Consider the following 22,776-nt stretch of genomic DNA (forward strand, 5'->3'; position numbering starts at 1 on the left):
AACCATATAGCCAATTATTACCAGTAGATAAGGTTAACTGTAACCATTAGGATTATTTGTAAATTCAGGACACGATTGTTTAAATAGCTAAAATATTTTTTTATTAATTACTTCTTATAATCGATCAGATAATAAACAAATAAACTTCATTTTGTATACTTCATTCCCAGGAATTTAATTAAAAGGACTAGAAAATACTCAAAACATTTTTATTGTATAAAAATATAGATTGTAATTAAAATTATTTTAATTTAAACATTATACGCACGTGAACAGATCAACCTTTAAATACCTATTTAATAAAAATAATCACGTTGAAAAATTTGACACCTCGTTATTTCCCAAATATTTCTGTATGCAATTATTACAAAACGAATTGAAAAAAAAAAACATTCGTTGAAGCAATGATAGGGGCTTTGGATTTAACCTATTTCACTAAATATGAAATTTCATCTCAACTTCGAAGGAATATTCAACTCATTTCATCGCTAATTTCACTCCACATGGAAAAAATCGAACACTTACAGAAAAACGCTCCTATAATATCATTATAATTAATTTATTATCTGGATCAATTTAAATATGGCCTTTGGAATTGTGTCATGTTTGGGTATTTTCTGGTCTTAGTTGCTTCTGACAAGCACTAGTGGAATAATGATTTGTTACGATAAATCTTTAAGTGTTTTACGATTTACGATACTAAGCTAAAGATTTACGATAAATCCTTCAAATCTTTCGCTTAGTGACGTTTTGTAGCTGGCAAAATTTACACATCGATTTTTGCGTTACGTTAATTTACGGTAACGCTGATGAAACGTAAATTGAATTATAAATATAATATATATTATAGATTCTGATATAGTAATTGCGGTCCTCAAGTCTCTATAAAAAATATTAAACGTTACACTTGATTGTCTTCAAACATAAATCTCACGAATTTAACTTTACTTGATATTTTAGCGGTCATAGTTTTGTTCCAGAGTTTCCTAAAGTATTATACGTTTTCCTTAAACATATATGGTGAGGTACTCAACACTACACTACGAACCTATATTATTTCAGGCTTCTAATTAAACAAGAGTTGACTTATACTTTCATTCATCGAAGTTCTTCCGACAAATAGATCTGTTTAAGAGCTATTAATTTATAACAGGTCTATTTATTTTTACATGAAAAATGAACTTATAAACAACCAATAAATCCAATTGTGTAGAGATATTATTTAGAAAACTAATAATAATGTATACGTTAATCCATAGAGACGATCGTTCAATTTTATTTACTATTGATATAAATTTCCTTCATGGCTGTTATTGCATCATCTTGCGTTTTTATTTAAATAAAAATAATTTAAAAAACTTTTTTGTATACATTTGTGAAGATTCATTAATAAATAATTTTAAAAAACTTTTTGTATACATTTGTGAAGATTCATTAATAAGTGCCGATGCCTTTGATCAGCACAGAGTTGGGAACGTCACAATCAAACGTTGAACAATTTTCATTACTGGAGTTGAATTTCTTCTTTCCAGCAAAGTTCTTTGGAACTTCGGAAGATTTCCCATAAACACGCCCTTCTAAATTGGTAGTCGAATTCAAGGGATCAACTGGAAAATAATATGATTTTATCGTAGAATTTGCCGCTTTAAGGTAAAAATCCTCTAAGTTGTTTGTAAAATTCCATGTTTCACCATAGAAACCATCATGTCGTCCATGGTAGGCAGGAAAAGCATTTTGGATTTCATGAGATGCCGAGGAAAAGTTTTTAGAGATCATAAGTCGTGGGTGAATTACCGGCGTCTTTGAGTCTTCTTTCTGATGAATGTCGTCTTCAGCTTCCAAATCTTCGTTGACTTGACGGAAAACTTTTTGGATTGGCGAGCTGCTCATCACTTCAGGGTATAACCTGGAAATTGAGAGAAAGTTGGTCACTTCAGTTAAAAACATTTTAAAACATAAATTTAAGAAAGAAAGCGATGTGTCGGTGAATAATCTCATGTTATGGTGGAAATTATTTTGCGATAGTTAGTGTACGTAACGATATGAATCATGGTCAAACATAATGATCAATTTCTAAAACTTCCAATGAAAAATGCTCACTATAAAAATGGCGATTTTAATGTTAGCAGCAACTATTTTTTTTGTTGCGGCGTTCCATAACTCACATGCTAAACTCCAGGAGTAGCTCGTCGAAGTAAACCGTGCGCGCCGCAGACTCCATCAGCAGACAGAAAGATTTGAGAAGACACGAAGGTTTACCTATGATAGACTTCGGTGGCATGGCAGACCTCAAGTCCTGAAGAACTGACGGCGAAATATCAGTGTAACCCAAGTACAGCTTCTGAAGCATTTGAATTTCATGAGTATCCATGTCACGCGTTCCCGATGTTACTGATTTACCAACAGCGGAAGATGCTGAAATAATTTCTTTATGCTGGGAGGGCAATTTTCTAGCATGCGCATGATTGTTGGGGATAATATCACTAGCTAGTGTATTGTTAGATATAAATAATGAAGTGAGATTCGGGGCGATCGAATATGCATTTCCATTGATGAAATCAGTTGTCTGCGCGGGAAAATATCTTGTGCCCTCAGAGAGGGAATTTGTGAAAGTAAACGATCCTCCGGCATCAAGAAATATCGTTTGGACTGGAGTACTGTTCTCGTTCATGATATCTCGCTTCTTCCTGCCGTAACCCATAGCCATAGGTGCTAAAGACATGGCTCCTAAAGCCATGGCTCCCGTATAGAACAAGTCTTTGAACTTCTTGTCATGTTTCTTGTCTTCAGAAAGTCCTTTCAAGAGTTTCTTCTTTAGATTCTCCCGCTGCAATTCTTGAAGTCTGATCTGGTCTTCTAATCTGGAGACCTCAAGTAAGCGCTGCTCTTGCTGTCGCAGCTCATTCCGGTTCCGTATATACTCCCTTTGTAGATCATCTTGCTGCCTGTAAACATCGCTGGAAAATGAATCTCTTTGTGAATCCCTAGGAGTTCCCGGAACTAGAGGTATGGCTTGTAATATCGTGGTCCGAACTTCAGTTTTCTCTTTGCTGTCCTTGTGTTTCCCGATATACTTTTTAATCATCTTCTTGAAGAATCCATCTTCTTTCTCCTTCTTTTCCTTCTTTTTGGTCCTTTCTTCTCTGAGTAGATAAATTGGAGCCAAAGATGGAGGAGATGCAGGTGGAGCAGCAGGTGGAGGTCCGTATGACATTGGTGGAGCGGCAGGAGGAGGTCCGTATGACTGAGGTGGAGCAGCAGGTGGAGGTCCGTATGACTGGGTAGGTTCAGCAGGCGGAGGTCCGTATGACGTAGGTGGAGCGGCAGGAGGAGGTCCGTATGACTGAGGTGGAGTAGCAGGAGGGGGTCCGTATGACTGAGGTGGAACAGCAGGTGGAGGTCCATATGACTGGGTGGGTTCAGCTGGGGGTGGTGCATACGATTGAACTGGAGTGGCTGGTGCAGGAACTGGATCAAAAGTAGGTGTGCCATAAGTCGGCAAAGGTGCAGGTCGTGGTGGAAGAGGAGGTGGTGGAGGAGCTGGTGCTGGAAACGGAGGAGGAGCAGGTGCGATGGGCGAAGCAACTGGCCGATCTCTTTCAACCCGGATATTAACTTGCATAGGAGGAAGAGGATCACGAGCCGTTGGAAAACTGTATGCAGAAGGTGGGGGATCGAAATTTATAGTACCATACGATACAGGTGGTTGAGCTGGAGGATCACGAGGAGGAGGAGACCGATAACTTGCTGGAGGAAGGGGATCACTTGGAGGAGGTGTTGGTGGAGGACCATAAGAAGCAGGAGGTGGAGCCGGAGGATCAAGTGGTGGAGGAGGCCCGTAAGTTGCTGGAGGTAGAGGGTCACGAGGAGGAGGTCTTGGTGGAGGACTATAAGATTCAGGAGGGGAAGCAGGAGGACCACGCGGTGGAGGAGGACCGTAAGTTTCTGGAGGTATGGAAGGAGGAGTGCGAACTGGTGGAGACCCGTACATCGTCCGTGGAGGAGGCGGCTCCATCTGCGGACTTGCTGGCCGTGGAGTGACGTACGATTGAATTGATGGAGAAGAAGGAGGTGGAGCAGGAGGAAGAGGGTCTCTGAAAGAATTTACATTGTTATCGCTTGATTCTACAGAGGAATATGAAGACTGTGAAGGATTGACTAGCGAAAAGCTTATCGAAGGGGGATTCGCCGGTGATGATTGTGCGGGACCTCGTCTGACATCTCGCACACCCCCATATCTACCACCGATGTTGTCCGAAGACGTGGGTGAAGAGGGAGAGCTTGCTGTGACGTTAGATTGACCTAGTAAACTTGCTAGTATTCCACCATGGGACCCAGATAGGTGATAATGATAATGGTAGTTATAAACTTCTTTGTCGTTATTCGGTGGATTTGAAGCAGGTGGATTAGGCACAGTCGGCTTCTGACTAATTGGAGTCCATGGGTTATCATCTTCGGCACTTTCAAGCGGCAGAAGATTAAACGATGGCGGCGAAGCTGTATTTGAATCTAACAATGAAGGATGTATGAAGTTTGAGACGCTAAATGTGTCACCTGTAGGTCTTCTTGAAGGTGTCTGATATAAATTAACTGGTTCCTTTACTGAGGTTATAGGAGAAACTGGGTTCCTTGTAGGAATCTGGTAGGTGTTTACTGGATCACTTACGGTAATCGTTGGGCTGCTCTGAGTGATTACTGGATTAGTTGACGGATTGTGAATAGACGTTGGAGGATTAAGAGATAATGTACCGTCTGCTAGCTGGTGTAATGGAGGCAGAGGATCAACAAACGTGGTGGGTGGGTTGACGTCCAAGCTTCCATCTGGTTGAACATATAGAGTTGGTAGGGAATGTACAGGATCTGACGTAGAGTCAAATGGACGCGAACTTGGAGGATTGCTCTGAGCTGGCAGAGAGTAAAGGCCATTTGGCGGCGAAGGAATAGACGGAGGTGGTGATGGAGGCTGAACTGGAGGCGATGGGGGAGAAATAGAAGGCGGTGATTGAAATACTTGATTTTCAACTGGAAGCTGATAGAGCTGCTGAGGTGGGCCAGGTGGACCTACTGGGCCGGGACGACCAGTAATACTGGGAGGCCCCACTGTTGGAGGACGAACAGAAGAGGGGATAATTGAAGGTGGAGGAGCCGGAGGTGACGGTGATACAGGAGGAAATCTTGTTAGCGGAAAAGATAAACCTGAAATATCAAAATTATCTGGAAGATCAAAGTCATGATCGTCGTCATCCTCAAAACTTTCTCGTGAATCTTGGAACCTCGCCATAGTTGCCATCACCGATGACAGAGTACCTCTTTGGCGTCGACTCAAGCTATTCAAGCTGCGTAAGGAATCGCCAAACAAAGCTCGAGCCATCATGAGTTCAAAATCTCTGTCTCGCAACTTGTTCTTTTGCCTCGGCCTTGACGAACCTTTCTTTGGAGATTCCAGAACCTGTATCAATTCCAAGGCTAATTTTAGGTCCTCCAAGCGACGTCTACGAATTCGGTCGAAGGAGTCCCTGTTCGTGAAATCCATTGAAAAAAATTCATCACTTCTTCCAATATCGAGGTCATCTGTTTCACTTTCCGCTTCTTGGAACAGCTGGAGGATATCAGACAAATCTCGCAGTCTAGATCTATCAAAGAGATCTGTACGTCTGTTGTCATCTTTATTTGATGGATCTATTGTTCTTGATTCCTCTAGAAATTTTCTCAGTGATTCTTCTAGACCGTCTGGTAGAGATGAAGATCCGCGCTTGGACCGAAGTTCCAACGCCGATCTGGCCAGTGTTTCGAGAGCCGCTGTGTCTTTGTTATTCGGTCCATGAGAACCAATCCAAGATCCCTGCAGTTTAAAAACAATTAATACATAATAATATAAATGAAAAACAGCCTTAATTGTAAGGAAATACTTTGTATAAATTTGTACTATATTTGTTTCTAGCAGGAATGATGCCAACACATTTTTCTTTGTGCTAAAACGCTTTGTGCAATAAAATATTCAATTTTTCATGCATGATTGTTGAAAGATGCAAAGAAAACTTCACATAAAAACTCTACATAATAGATAGATAGAAAACTTTTAGGAAGGTTAGTTAATTTCAGTTGGTATCAATACGATAGTATAGGTAATGTTTCGGTAACTAACGTTCAGTATTTCATTCCAAACTTCTCCAGGCAGTTGCATCATTTTGACATTCAAATCTTCAGTTTCCTTGTCTTGAAATGTGTTTGATTTGGTGAAGAGAGTTCCCGCTTTTTGCTCTTGATCATTGATTGTGTGTTCGTCGAACCTGGTGGGCTTAGCCACATCCTGCTTTTTGTTTTCTCGAATCGAATTAATCTTTGTGCGAGCAACTTCGTTGCGTAGGTTATTCCTTTCGGTTGTTTTGGTATTTCCGTTCGGTAATGAGGGTGTTTTGCCCTTTTGGGCATGAATTTGATCAAATAAAGATGATTTGTGCTGTTGTGAGGAGCTTGTAGATGGTCGTTTGGGAAGCCGATTTGATGATGAAATTTTTGAATTATTTATTTCTTTTCCTGTGGTGCTGATCTCATCAAAGAGGGACTTAGTTTCAACTTTTCCGTTATCCTTCAAATTATCAGAAAGCTTCACAATTTCATAGTCCACTGGCATCTGAGGCGCGATATCGTCGAAAAGCGATCCTTCTTTGTTAGAGTTTCCTCCTGCGTTGCCTCTGGAGATTTTGCTTCTCATTGCTGGTCGAAGATTTGAAGTCCGGGATTCGGGTTGCAGACTTTTCTGCCCACGATTTTTAAGTGACGGTGACTCATCGATCGTGATTCTTGATCCGTGATCCGTGATTTCCGTCAGGCTTACGGACAGTTTTCTGCCGCCACCAAATAAAGAATCCGCCTTGACGTGGGCTGACACTAGCAGCAGGCACACGACCAGCAGTGCCCACACCACGAGGCGATCTGAAAAAATGAATGCACTTTATTTCCATGCTGAAACTATCTCGGTAACACGAACAAAAAATAATCCCATTTATATACATGATATTAGTGATATTATAGTGTGTTTTAATGTTTTTGTCTTGTTGTGTTATTCCTATATCTAAGAGAGAGATTACCTGGTGAAAATTAATAAAATGTTATTGTAAGACATCTAATTGTTAATATCTATTACTAGCCAGGATTTTAACCATCGAAACGATGAAATACATTCAAAATTCATTTATTTTTCCTATTTCATGTTTTAAAAAATACATGATTACCCTGTATGTCTGCGAGTGTTGGAAGCGTGCCACTGTTTTTTTACGGATTTATTTCACCAAATTTCATCTGTACTTGAAATACAATTGTGCTAGAAGTTCAATTATGTTTGAAATTCAATTGTAATTAAAATACTATTGTGCTTGATGTTCTTCTGTACTCGACGTACAATTATACTTGACGTTCAACTATAGCTGCAATTTAATTGTTCAATGCACCATAATTACCGCTTCTGTCCGTGTATGCCTTCGATGTGTGCCAACGCAAGATAACTGGAGCCTCGTGTACACTATAAAAGTCCCCCGGAACCATGCATCTTCTTTCTTACTACGATTACTTCTTTTTCTTGACTCCTTTACTGTCGGTGGAGAAGTAGACTGATCAATGGCGGCCTCAAATCATTAATGCAACTACAATTACTAATTTAACAAAAAGTGTGTTGTTAATTAACGTGGCATCGTACAATCGTAACCTAATAACTGTTATAGTAAACATAAATGATGTCCCAAGGTCTAAAAGTGAACGTTACTGAGGAGGTGTGACTTACGATCTCATTAGAATTCCTACGGACTTGCATCATCTATTGCAATCTCTGTATTGTTTCTTTGTGGTCCACGTACCGACCACCGCTTGTAAAGGAGCGACAGCGCGACAACTCTTAACTGCATCCAGATTTGCCGCCCATTTTGGAATTTGCTTTCATCCTAATTGAAGTCTTGAATCTACAAATCTTCCATTGAATTGATATACTTCTGTTACGTGAGAAACTATTATACACCTAAATGCAAATAACTTCGTTCGATATTTTTAAGTTTTTCGTTCACCAGATATTAAAATGTGGTGGTATTTGACCTCAGTGTTATTAGGTATAGATGACCCTCTAGATAAAGCAGACCTCTTCTGGCGCAATGGATTTGATATTCACCATACTATTAATAATCGTTGTTCCTGCTGTCCTAATAATTTCCCAACTGCATTCATTCGACGTAAGATAGGCTTGTTCAAACCATTTATTTTACAAAGCTCCATTCTGTCCCATTTCGAAATTTTTCAGAAATAGGAATATCATCTTTTAAAGTATATGTGTATATTCAACACTCATTGTACATAAATACTGAAGTAAATTAAGAACTACCTAAAACTTAATTTCACCTAACCTTCGTTTTGCGATGCCTGATGCTTTTACCATTAACAGTGCAATTTTGTAATGTCCTGTTTGATGTCTTTTGTTCAAGTGTATATAATCACTTGGTTAATCCCAAAATATGTAATGCAGCCGCTGTTTCAGCAAGCTTAATTTAATTTTCCATGCTGGGAATTATTAATCTCGTAGAAAGAAGTACTTTCGAACGTAGTTAACGTCTTAGACTCCGGCACCATTAATTGTAAAGATCTTGCCAGAGATGCCTGTTTGCACAGCGAGGAATCAAGTTGTTCGGTTCGTGTGATTTAGCTCTGATTATTAGATTTATTTATTAATTACCGTATGATTGTATATTTGTCTTGTGTATTTTTTGTCATTTCTTTTTAGAAAGCGAATGTCTTGGACCGCTTGTTTTTTATCCAGTCATGGCAGGTCGTCTTCGAATTTCTTAGTAAACGTTCTCAAAAGATCAGCCTACATGAAAGTCAGTTACATGCAACATTTTACATATATGTTGGTGTTAATTATATGTACGGTGCATATAACAAGTTATATATTCTACATGTAACATGTTTGAACACTGACAATGTCGTCGAAAATTCGATCAATCATCTTGCATGCGTATCGCCACTACTCGCCTGCAAACTTTTGCCCCACGAGGCTGTCTTTTCAGGAAAAAAGTTTTGAAATCCTTAAATCTGCGCGAATTCAAACTATATTCTCTAAGTCGCGTAATTTTAATCACATCAGTTACAGGATCGCAGGATGTTTTCCTCACAAATTCCACTCACCATTTTGCCATTTGTCGATTCGAGTGTAAAAAAAAAATTAGAAATTTTGAGCTCAATTTTATACAGATAAATACATGAGTCTATCTATTTTTTCTCAGCTACCAACAGACATTTTTAAATTTCACATTCACTTCAAAATTCTGAACAAAATCATATTATCAAACACTTATAACAAGTTCTGAAAGTTCAGAAAAACTTGTAATACAACTTAAATTCGAAATGTTTCAACTTATTTTTAAACTGAGAGAGGAAATCGTTGGTGAGTAAAAGCATGGGCAGGCCGAGTGGCCGCAGGTTTCACCGTCCGGGTGAAAGTCCTGCTACGACATCTACCAATGAGCGCCTAGCTTGTCTACCTCGGCGTAATGTCCAGCCAACGATTTTATTCCTTTATACTTCATCCTTTGCGTTAAGGGTCCTATTTTATCCCATTTAAAGGTTGTATTTTGTATTTATTTAATCAATCAATCATTGCCAGCAGATACGGAGATTTCTTTGCATTTGGTTTTTGTATGTTTGTTCGCAATTGTGGGGGAAGGGTCTGTATTTTTGTCCAACACTTTCGTCGAACAGATCCCATTATTCACTGTAACTCTCTCGCCTGTCCTGTATATATTCATGTAAGCTTTTTGTGTATTGTACGAGTGGAACCCTAACTCCCGTTTGAATCGTGCCCGTTCATTCATTCACTCATTTTTTTAGTAGACTTTCACCATTCTTTACCTTATGCAAGCATTGGTTGACCCTATCCATAAACCCAGTATTTTGGTCATCTTTTGTACACATACTTCTTTACTTCTTACATTGTTAACGTTTGCGTTGTGGTTTATTCGTCATTTAATATATTCCCTGCCTCTGCACAGGGACACTCAATGCTTTAACTTTAAAACGTTTATTCCGACCCATCGAAAGTTTGATATCAAAACGCTTTCGAGGCAAGAAATTGTCAGGCTTTATCGCTTAAGTAGAATTTCATGGTAACAGCTGACGAGTTTATCGACTTTTTGTGACTTTAATGATGGCGGACGACGGTTTTATTAGATTTAAACGATTTATTGTGTATGCTTAATTTAAATAAAACTTAACAATTCTCAACAGCAAATTCATGGTTATTACGAGAGCTTACCATAATGTTTCTAATTTAGATTTATCAATGGATATTTGAAACTATTACAAAATACTTCAATACTGATATATCTCTTTCTATTAATGCCACTTGTTGTTTTAACATGTTATTTAAGTAAGTTTAACATTATTTTAAATGCTTTCTCTCGCGTTTATGAGGTTGTTGTTATCTACAGAGCAAGTGTAGCCTCTCGACACCTCCCTTAATCTGCGCCGTCCATGTCTTGTTAGGGACAAATTTGCATAGGACAAGAAAGCGGCTAGGAATTCACTGGAGTATAGCCGGCCTCCTGTCGGATCGAGAGAAAATTCTTCTGCACATTTATAGAGATTTTTTGGGTTATTATGAGTATTGATGAAGAGTTGGTAACAAAACTGAACTGATCATGAATTCGAAAAACGATTTTTTTTCTTACAAACCTATAGAAGTATAATTTTATATGAGGTTTGACCAAGAATAGAAGGCGAACCACGTCTTTTTAGCGCATTTTCTCATTGTATGGAAAAAATACACTATTGTCCATGTCAGTTTGTCCGTCCGTCCGTCTGTCCGTCCGTCCGTGACCTCAAGTTTTCGTCGACGAGAAAATGCGCTCTCTGTCACTCACTGCAGTGAGTACTGAGTTATATTTTTAATCTTATGCTAAAATTTGTTAAAATATTGAAAGAATTGAACGTCAGCGCAGAGAAGTTTAGTTTCTGCTCTACATTCAACTTACCTAAATTTCTGATCTGCATTCAAATACTTACCAAATTTAAATATTGTGGGCGGTGAAATAAGGAATAATTACAAAAGTTTCCTTTATATCTATTAAGTTGCATGGTTCGAAAAAAATCATATCAAACTGAAGAGAACATCTTAATTTGTAAAATATCGAGTAAAGTTTATCACCATAAAACACCAAGGTTAAAAATCGTCTCTAATCTTAAATTGTAAAATATCGATTAAAGTTCTAATCGTCTCTAGTTCTAATATGTAATTATATGTAGTGATTAAAGTTAATCATCATAAAATACCAAGGTTAAACGCCGCCCGAGGTCTCTCTACCCCAAAAATATTTCGCGAGATAAGGAAGCTCACATTTAAAATAAAGTAACAACAGTATTCATTGTTATCAAATTATGTGTTGGAAGAGACAAAATAAATGTTCATCTCAAGTAAGTTTTCTTCAAATAAATAATAAAAGATGTTTCATCTTCAGTACGAATATTATTCACGCACAAAAAACAAGTATTCATCATAAAAAATTATCAACGCGCTATAAAAAGGTTATCACGTTCTTTAAAGAAGTTTCCCACAGCAAATGTTATTGCAAATCTAAATTATAGAGCAACATATTTCCTCATCTTTCTAGAGATTAAATATTAGGTAAATAACATCGACGATAAAACCTTTCTTCGTGGTACGCAGCCCTGCACATGCTCAGTAATATGAATAATAAATGTGTAAAAAGTGAAGCACTTTTTTCCACCTGTGTGGGTAATCCTGACCCAGTTTACCCCAGCAAAAGTACTTATCAGTGCTAAAATCTTCACTAATCTCAATAGTGAAGATATTCTCAATAGTGAAGTCCCCTTCAATTAGTTGACTGCAGAGCATAACATGTCCCCTTCAATTAGTTGACTGCAGAGCATAACATGTCCCCTTCAATTAGTTGACTGCAGAGCATAACATGTCCCCTTCAATTAGTTGACTGCAGAGCGTCGGTGGGGCAGTGTTGCAATATGGCGACGACAGCAGAATTCCAGCCGTTCAGCGCCGGCAATTTATTCATGTTTTATGCCTTGATTGCGGCAGCGATACCAGCAGCAGCATTCCAGGATTCCTGGAAGTCATTCGGCGCAGATCGCATTTATGCTTGGCATGCAACACGTAATTTATTCAGCCGCAGTTTAGTACAAGACATTTATTAGGCAATGAATTCCATTAAGTAACTAGTTATTTATTAGCATTGCCCGAATTGTTTTCCGCTTGCTTGTCCGCCAAGAGCAATTTATTTAGTTGCCGTTTTCTGTTATTTCTATGCTCGGTATACATGATTTAATGTAGTTATCCATCAAATCATTATGGCAAGTGTCCATGATATATTTTATACTTCATTGTCTATTATTCAAAGATTTATATTATTGTTCGGGCAAGAAATTCATTGATGTCTGATATTCGTCGCAAGACCGGACTTACTGAATTTCTGAGTATTTTTCCGAATGGGTGTTAATGGAAATTTTTAAAAAGTTAAGCAGTTGAGTATCCAATCAATTTTATTGATCTCTCGAATATTGATTTATTTTAAAGTGTGTTCTTGCTCTGCCACAGTTTTGCAAATCATCTGAATATCATTCAAGTCATCAAATCAATTTTAGTGTTCACAGAAGCATGTAAGAAATTTTAAATTTAAATACTTATTGAAGACATTACTTGAGAATAAAAAGTATCGAAATTATCATAGTATGTTTCAATATGAACAGAAGTCTCTCGAGATTTATGCAAGTCATTTAAATATTCCAATAATCACGCGACGCTGTGATTCTTCTATTAATAATCAAATAATATTGAACGTCTGTGCGCTACTGTTGTGAATAATAACATTTGTAGCTTCAATATAAATGTTGAAATGTTTCTATAGCGCAAAGCCAACCAATCCATGATTTTGTTTAATGCATACGGCGAGCATGACTGTGAAGATTAATTGTAATCTAATATAATTCTTTAATAGAACGATTTATTCAAATTCTAAATATGTTATGAGATTCTTCAACTGAAATGTCGGTAAAAAAAAGTTTTCGTGGTCAGTATCGCATTCGTTGTCATAAATTATTCATTTAAATTCATGAGTTGAATTTGACTTGTTGAATGTATCGAGTGACCTCTGTGAGTAATGAAAACCTCTTACTATCTCTCAATAAGTTATAAAATAAAATTTATCTGAGAAATTGACGTACACTTGTGAATATAAACCTTCAGTTATAAAAACGACATGGTAATTATTCTCAGTAAATTCTGGGATAAATGTATTGCATTTAACGATATAGTACATAATTTCTTCCACTAAAATATTATGATAAGGCAAAATGTTTTTTTCTCTAATATACAAGCAGTCAAGATCATTTTGCTGTAATTCTATAAGCACAAATATTATCATATTTCGATGCTGGAAGCAGTAATTAGGTATTATTGTAAGATATCCATGAAAATAAAATGTAAATACTCAGCCCTGAGTTTTTCTATATTATATTGTGTTAAGAGTGTGTGGTTGTTTAAAGTCTATAGCATCGTTGTTGGGAGAAACTTTGTGAATTGGGATATAGGAATATTAATTGGAGTTTTACTGAAAAAATCCCTCGAATTTTATTAAAAAAAATTGTATTATAGATAGCGAATACTCTAAACTCAGAGATCATCTGTCTTTTTTCATGTCGATAAAAACGAAAGAAATGGACCAATTTGTAACGTTTTCTTAAAAATTTTGCACGGATTAAAATCAAAAAGGTGTGATTTTCCAGAATTTGTTCAATGAAATCACCGTCTTAATTTGAAAACGTATACATTTGTAAAAATTAGAGATTAAATTGAATTTTCTTACCTGTATTGTAAAAATATCAAATGCGAAGTGAATTAACGCGAATATGAATCAATTGAATTGAATTACGAATGCCCCTCGAATATTTAGAGGTGAAATTGATCCCGATTAACTTAATTTACTAACAGAGTGCTGCGAATAAAAACTTGCTTCAGAGATTTAGTAGAAAAACGTCGTTGATGAACTTTAATTTAAGTTCATGTTTTATTACAGTTTTCTACTGATTATTTTCGCCACAATTGTCATTGTTTTCGCTGCAATTCAAACATTTTTCCCACTAAGATTCTAGCTGCTAAAAACTTTCAACTGATCACGCTAATTATCTACAGGATAGAAACATCTATTCAGATCGCACTAACGTTGCTAATTTTATACAAATAGCTTTCCTAATAACAGCGTTTAAGTTATCTTAGAAATATCTTGCAAACCTTGCTAATTACATACATGCAAATCGCGTGCCTAATAACAGCGTTTAAGTTACCATAGAAAGATCATACAAACGCTGCTAATTACATACAAATCGCGTCCCTAATAACAGCGTTTAAGTTATCTTAGAAAGATCATACAAACGCTGCTAATTACATACAAATTGCATCCCTAATAACCTGTCTCTTATACACATCTAGATGTGTATAAGAGACAGNAATTACAACAATTACATACAAATACATTGAATTGAATTACAAATTACAACAATTACATACAAATACATTGTATTGAATTACAAATTACAACAATTACATACAAATCGCGTCCCTAATAACAGCGTTCAGCATTTCCATGCATGCAGCGTTCCAGGCCAGTGGCTGCTGGCCGCCAGTTGGGGCAGGGAAAGTTTCTACGGGCAGTTGTCCTGCCGTGCAAATTATGAAGGAGGGAGCTGGGCCACGCGAATGAAGGCAGGACTTGCTGTCCTTGAACTAAGACTGAATTTAAAAGTGTATTTAAATTCAAGACTTGATTTTTTCAATAACCGTTAGCATTTGGTATTCCCCGTAAAAATGTTGAGACATTTCATTACAAAAATGAAATACACTAAAAAAATGTTTAAAACATTTTCATTTGTATGACAAAAGTTTTGAGAGGCCTATGTTAGTGTCTGAAAATTTTGTACATAATTTATCAGATTTAATATTTTTTGAAGTTGTAAATGGTATTAATTTTTATTCAAGGGTTGAATCGATTAATTATGAGCGATCACGCAATTAGATAAAGACGACTTTAAAAATGGTACATTGCAAATGATTTACTAAGAACAATATTTATTAATCTCAACTTACTAAGCCGTTCATCACCGTTACCAACGACCCCTGAATGAGCTCAAGCGTCACCATATTGCATACAAAATATGTAGCAAACTTTTGCCTAAATGCATATGCCGGATATAAACATTAAAAAGTAATTTGGTTTTGTGATGGTCACTGATGGTACAATAATTATGCGGTGTTTTAACGATAATTATACGGTGGCACTGGTTACACGAGCATCTAGATAGTGAAGATTAACTTTTTAAATTAAATCATTATAATACGACTGTATTCTATTTAAAACGTACTGGTGATTTATTGCTTTCCTTCTAAGGAAATGCCAATTGAAATTCTAATAACTCCTTAGATGCGCAAAGTGTTTTTTACTATATCAAATGGTGACATTTTGGAAATACATTATACACAAATAAGCATATTCAATTTATACACTCTAATCAGAATTCCTTCTCCCGTCAATTTGCCAGTAATTATCAGCAGAAAATAATAAGTAGACAAAATTTATTTTCGTGTTTAACCCTGATACTTTTAAGAAGCCCGAACCATGCAGAGTGATACTGTGCTCTGGACCCGTGACTCGGACAATATTGAGATCTCCTCACTAGCAGCCTTTCCCTGTCTCTCTGCTCTCCAGAGACTGGGCTTACGAATGCTGATCCAAAGCTTACGAATGCTAATTAATTCGATACAAGGATTTGCGGAGTACAGATCGTATCATTAAGACCATTACTCCTCCTCGGCTTACGTGGGTCTCGAGCCGCGCTATGTAAAACGCGCCATTACCTCAGGTCTTGCTTCTTATATTATATTTATCTCGATTGATTTTCATCCGATTTTATGAGGAGTTTCGAACGTTTAGTTGAATCTTGGGCTAGATTTTATTCTTTTTCGGTACGTTTTGATAAGAATAAATTAGATAAGAGTAAGTTTTTACAGCGCTGCGAGCCTTTTCAGTATTTTATTTCGTTTTAAGGTGTGTAGGCAGCTTTTTTTATGGCCTTTGATTTTTTTCAATTTTATGCATGGGTTATTTTCACTGCGCTTCAATGGGCATTTAGTTTTGTTTTCATGCTTGTATGTTAATCGTCTGAACTTATTGCCTGGCTTGTTGTGGTATCTAACAAATACAAAATAATATTTAACGTGAATCTTTTGCATCTGTCGTCTATATTTGGTGTTAGAAGCAAGGAATTGAAGACAACATTTAGTGTAATTCTATTAAAAGATTTTGGATTCCGCTAAAAAATTTCCAATTCTTTCGCTAGAGATAATTTTCAAGTTTCGTTCGTTGTGAATTTTCTTAGGGAATTGTACCTTATTTTCCCTCACACTAGTATAGCTTTTTCTCAATTATCACGGTCCATTGCATCGTATGCAGAATCTGAAACAGGTTTTGGTGAGCCAACAGAAGTTCACTGACCATAACTAATTCGAATAATCGTCGAATTTTGCTAATCAACTTTTTAAATTATTCAGCATGAAATTCAATTTTTGTTGCATGAAATTTGATGTCATGTAATAATCGCGGCTAAGTCAACTGTGAAATTAGTTATTAATTGTGACGGATGTTTACGCGCAGAGCCGAGCGCCATGAAGTTGGCACGTGCTTTCTCTCACTTAAATTCACTTGGTGATGCAATGATAAACTGAACATACCAATTTGCTGCCGACCGGAGCTATTCCTGCCTGAATTCCCGAATCTCATACTTCTGATACTGAAACTCTTATTACCAGACACCACTACTTCACCCTACCCTCACTACCAGACACCACTACATTACCCTACCCTCACTACCAGACACCACTAATTTACCCTACCCGCACTACCAGACACCACTACTTTACCCTACCTTCACTACCAGACACCACTACTTTACCCTACCCTCACTACCAGACATCACTACTTTACCCTACCCTCACTACCAGACACCACTACTTTACCCTACCCTCACTACCAGACACCACTACTTTACCCTACCTTCACTACCAGAGCCATTACCTTTATAAATATATTTTATGTATCTTTATAATCCCCATGCATTATTTCTCATCAAGTGCTGAATTTGATGTTTAATATTAGTTTTTACTCAGAAAATATGTTTTTTTTTCTGGCGTGAATTAAACAAGCTTAACTGATCATGCCGATCTTCTTCTTAGATTTTCAACCGATTTGTTGTCTTAATTATTCTCTTCTTTTATTTTTAATTATCTGGGATCTGATTCATCTCTCCCAGGAAATTTACCTACAGTTCCACTTGCAAGGAATTATCAATATTATAGTCAATAATTTGTTGGTGTAGCGAGGCAATATTCTGCGGTGCCTTAATTGCTTTCATCAGAAGCAAGTTGATAATTATTGTTTGTTATTACTGCGCAAAAGCCATGAATAATGCATAACCTTTATCCTGAAGAAATATTCATAGTGCGGAATATATGTGCAAAAATCTCGTAATAGATGGTTAGTTCGCTAAAAGTTCTTATCACGAAATTCATTCACGTTACAACAATAAAATCAAGTAAAATATGCGTATTCATTATTGCTATATGATTGGGTTTAGCAGTATACGCAGTCTAGCATATTATACGCAGTCTAGCATATTATACGCAGTCTGGCATATTATACGCAGTCTATAAAATATACGCAGTCTAGTATGATATACGCAGTCCAGCATACGCAGTCTAGTGATATATACGCAATCTAGTATCATATACGAAGTTTGGTATAATATATGCAGTCTAGAATAATATACGTAATCCAGTATAATGAACGCAGTCTAGTATAATATATCTGTCCACGAAAGAAATTCCGTGGAGTATTTTTACTCATGTTTTTGTTCCCCACTAATAATATATTGAAATATTTAATCCATTTTTAATCATTTTATGTTACTAGTATAACTATTTTCCGTCAAGTAAAAGTTGACGCGCATTGTTCCATCACCTACAGCAAGTTTTGCTCTAACGCAATTACATTTGAGGTTCTCATGATTCAGCACAACAATACATTCTCATCTACTATTATAAAAAATAACAACAATTCGCAATCAAAGCTCAATTCAGATACGAAGAAGAAGTGAATCATCTGGAGTGCGGGACATATAAGGCGAGGCTCAGTCTTAAGAATAGAAAGTGAAGCCTTGGTTTGATATGCAGGATATTAGCATGTCTTGTGAGCCGCCAGCTTATCCTGCCTCCAGTCCTGGCCTCTGAGTGGTCTTTAAATCATATCGGTCTTTTAAGTAGTACCCTTAAGGCGGCCTTCAAATGCGGCGAGCCTTAGCGCATCCTTCAAATAGCGGCAGAAGTTTAGTCTTTAAAATAGCGGACCTTTATATAATACTGTCCTTAAATACTTAAATAGTGTGGTATTTAAATAGTGACCATAAAATATGGCCTTTAGATATTGAATGTGGTGTGGCCTCCGAATACTAGCAATAGTGTGGTTTTTAAATCGTTGTCGAGTCGTTATCTTATTAATAGCAGTAGATACTATAGGCCTTTGAGCATTGGTCGTGGTGAGGCATGTTAATAGAAACGTTCTGAAGTCGTTGTGTTAGTAATGATTAATGTTTTTGCAGATTATTATGTTTTTTAGCAAACTGTGTGTTAGTGAATAACGCTTGAAAATAATCTTTCAAGCAAATTCCGTAATAAATCTATCAAACAACCGAAGTTGAATTTTGCCGCATCGTGGGAAGTTTTTTCACATAAAAAATCATACAGATAAAAAGCCACACAAATTTCGGTTTAGATTAAAAAATAATGCAAAGAGGATAACAAGTTTGGTTAGAAGTACAGAGGCAACATATGATTCTGAAAATAGAGAAGTCGCAGCAAGCTGCAGTTTGAGGATCGACTAGGACAGGTTTCTGTCAATAAGGACAGGTCTGGTGGTCTGAAGGATTGGCCTTTAAAACACGGTCCTGCAATTTATTCAGCCCCTAAGGATGAAAGTCTGGCTTCTACTGCCGACATACGGTCTCTTCAGAGAAGATACGAGGCAATTTCTTTTCGGTTTCAATTGAAAAATACGTTCAGTTTGATTCTACTGATTCAATAACTTTTTTGGTTAACTTTGGACATTAAAAAATAAACTTGAGATTGAAACTTTGTAATTTGAAGTATTTTTTCAATTTAGATCAGCTTAACAGGTTACAATTATTGAGTGTACCATCGGAGAAGTTTTTCGGTCAACTCCAAATGCAGCAAATAACTTATTTATTTCGAAATTCGAGTGTGTGCATTTTCTTTCTTAATATAGTTTGCTCTTTGACGTGCTGCTCACTGCTTTCTTTGAGGTATGTCAATGCTGCTCATTACCTTTTTAAAGGTATGGTGGTTCTGCTCACTGCTTTCTTTGAGGTATGCCAATGCTGCTCATGCTTTTTTCAAGGTATGACGGTGCTGCTTATTGCCTAGACTTTAGAAAAATATCTAGCCTGGAATAAAGAATTGTGTATTTGTAAGCCTGATTAACGTCGTGCGATGTTTTCAGTTGGTCGCTACCGTTACACCAGCAGTCTTCAACTCTTCCTGCGCTAATCTCTGATTCCTTTTAATTTTCCGCAAGTGTTAACTAGAAGTAAGCCAATTAGGAAATTAATGATAAAATTAGTAAATTTTTTCGTATGCCAAAACATTCCTTCGTTTCTCTTCATTATGCTTATTCTAAACCTCTGTGATTCCGTTGAAAATACAGTATACATATCTTGAAGTACACAATGGAGAATGCAGTATACTGCTGACAATACAATTTACTGTTGATTCTACAAATGTTCAGCATCATGTTATGGCTTGATAATTTTTTTAATTTATTCACTGTTATTCTTCTCAAGTGAAATATTTATATTTGTCTAAAATTTTTCTTTAAATATGTGAATGACCTAGTCATCTGTATCATCAGTGGATTTCAAAAAGATTATTGAATTATCAATATTTATCATCGCCGCGTTTCTACATTTGCGTATATTTACACGTGCTTTCACGTGTAAATAGCTGGCAGGTTATAAACTACATTTTAAGCGTTATTTGTTTACACTACATACTTGTAGTCGAACCCTTTCTATTCTCTAAACATGCCTTCCACGTGAACCCTTCCATCGAATAATCTTAACTTTGAAAATTTTTCGATAAAACTTACTACAGGGCCATACTTTCAAAACTCGCTAAGTGAACGTAAGTACTTACGACCTATTTTCTTATCAATGATTGGTGGATTTTGCTCGATATACCGTCAATGATTGGCTGATGAACTTACGATCTCTTAACTTTTTTTGAAAGTATAGGCCCACTGGAAGCCAACAATAGTTAGTTGTTTCTCGATTGCGAAGTAATTACATCTAACGATCGCTCTCAGATCTCGTGTTCCGAAAACTGCTTGCACGACGTTGGGTAGGAGCGTCTTTCGCTTACGTTCATTTAGTTTGAAATTATATAAGACTTAGATATTGACGCATCGCGGCTACAGAATTTAATTCTTCTTCCATGCAGCAAATCGTGTATATATCCCAACATATGACGAGGCTATAATGTATGTAACCACATAGATCATGAACCTATGTAAGCAATAGGCTTCATCCTACCAGATTGACCAGAAAACATTTGGCCCACAGTGAATCGGTGAGTATATACTGTTGATACATGAGAAGCAAGAAAATTCCTGCAATACACCTACTTTTCTTACACCTTAAATGAAAATCTTGGCTTTATTAACAGCACCTTTGAGCGGCTAGGCACCAATTTATGCTTAACTGGACATTCCAAGTCCAATTAACGTCACAAATAAAAATAAATTAGCATAATAGGCTCCGCTCAAAAACCAAATTGAGCTACAACTGACTTTTTATTACTTATTAAAGTCCCTTAAAAGCAGATAAGGATCTACTGAGTCGCTGATGCGCAGAATTAATTCCCGAGTTGACTCACAATGACTTGTTAGTGTCACCAGAAACCGCGTCTTGAAGCTGACGCCATACGGGACTAGCTCGACCGCTGCTAGGTCTTTAGGTGGAGTATGTAAAGCTTTAGGGGACTAGCACGAACGCTGCTAGTTCTTTAGGTGAAGTATGTTAAGCTTTAGGGGACTAGCTCGGCGGCTGCCAGTTCTTTAGGTGAAGTGTGTTAAGCTTTAGGGGACTAGCTCGACCGCTGCTAGTGCTTTAGTTGGAGTATGTTAGCCTTTAGGGGACTAGCTCGAACGCTGCCAGTTCTTTAGGTGAAGTGTGTTAGCCTTTAGGGGACTAGCTCGAACGCTGCCAGTTCTTTAGGTGAAGTGTGTTAGCCTTTAGGGGACTAGCTCGAACGCTGCTAGTTCTTTAGGTGAAGTATGTAAAGCTTTAGGGCACTAGCTCGAACGCTGCTAGTTCTTTAGGTGAAGTATGTTAAGCTTTAGGGCACTAGCACGAACGCTGCTAGTCTTTTAGGTGAAGTACGTTAAGCTTTAGGGGACTAGCACGAACGCAGCTAGTTCTTTAGGTGAAGTACGTTAAGCTTTAGGGGACTAGCAGGAACGCTGCTAGTTCTTTAGTCCTTTAGGTGAAGTTCGATGCGCTCAAGCTACTAACAAGAAAATTACTGATGCTCTTATCACAAAAGAATGGTAGGAACTATTAAACGTTTTCAATTATCTGATGCTCTCGTTTAATTGCATGCATCCTATCAACTGAACACCAATCATCTCTGGGACCGTCATTAATTATACTACTCAAGGAATAAATTTTATGAAGGACTGCACAGCCTCGGGAAACAAAATAAAAAATTCATCAATACTAGCATATTTTATGATCACTTTGATCTTATATTAATAAATTAACTTGGCTTATTTATGATAAGAGCATCATTATAGCTTATTTATGATTAAACGAGTATTATCTCGTTCCGCAATCAAATCTGTAGCTATGAAATATCTTTTGTGGCTATCATGCATGCTTGCCTTGTGTATAGCAGATCCCAGATCTGAGATGCAAAATCTTGTGTGAATGTATTAACTACAGATATGTGTGTACATACAAGTACGTATAAGTAACATCTTTCAACTAGATGCATAAGTTCTACCATCTAGATGTATAAGTACCATCTACCCACTCACCTATGGACTGCATGGTGCTGGTGCTGTTTGGTTGCACTGATAACTTGATTTTGTCTTCACTGTGGATGCGTTCACTAGTTGTGCTCTAATTCGTTATTAGCAAAATTGTCTGCATTTGGGATAATGTCACATTCTTCATATTTTAGTGCCTGGAATAAAAAAAAATTCTTAAACTCATTTCATCATGTTTTTATATTTTAGGGATAACAAATGCAATGAAATTTTTGATTACCAGAATTAAATATCATATATATACATGGAATATCATTAATTTAAATTACTAATTAAAAATATATTTAGAACGATATTTGAACTGCATGTATTTAAGTTTTGATTCGCATATCTTAATTCCATATTTATTCGAAGGCGAAAGCTTCCGAGTAGAATGTGGAAATGTTTTAAAGTATGGAAGCTTATACGCTGTTAGTTGGGATGCAAGACAAACTGCAGAATCCAAGTTTCTCGGACAATAATGTGTATTGAATTGAGAATAATTAATTAATTTTTTAAATGAGAATTAAATAATTTTCATCAGTTAAACTTACGTGAATAA

General features: G+C 36.8%; 1 protein-coding gene across 1 annotated transcript; it reads right to left on the minus strand.

The window, feature by feature from the left end:
- Positions 1-379: 379 nt before the first annotated feature.
- LOC108680783 lies at positions 380-22,367 on the minus strand. Its single transcript, XM_018169682.2, has 4 exons — positions 22,224-22,367; positions 6,146-6,936; positions 2,166-5,842; positions 380-1,906 (listed from the first exon to the last, which is right to left on the minus strand). Exons 1-4 carry the CDS (start codon positions 22,234-22,236, stop codon positions 1,435-1,437), a joined length of 4,953 nt encoding a protein of 1,650 aa, XP_018025171.1. The 5' UTR covers positions 22,237-22,367; the 3' UTR covers positions 380-1,434.
- Positions 22,368-22,776: the final 409 nt, after the last annotated feature.

The sequence above is a fragment of the Hyalella azteca genome, unplaced genomic scaffold (assembly GCF_000764305.2).
Source record: "Hyalella azteca isolate HAZT.00-mixed unplaced genomic scaffold, Hazt_2.0.2 contig8613, whole genome shotgun sequence".
NCBI lineage: Eukaryota > Metazoa > Arthropoda > Malacostraca > Amphipoda > Hyalellidae > Hyalella > Hyalella azteca.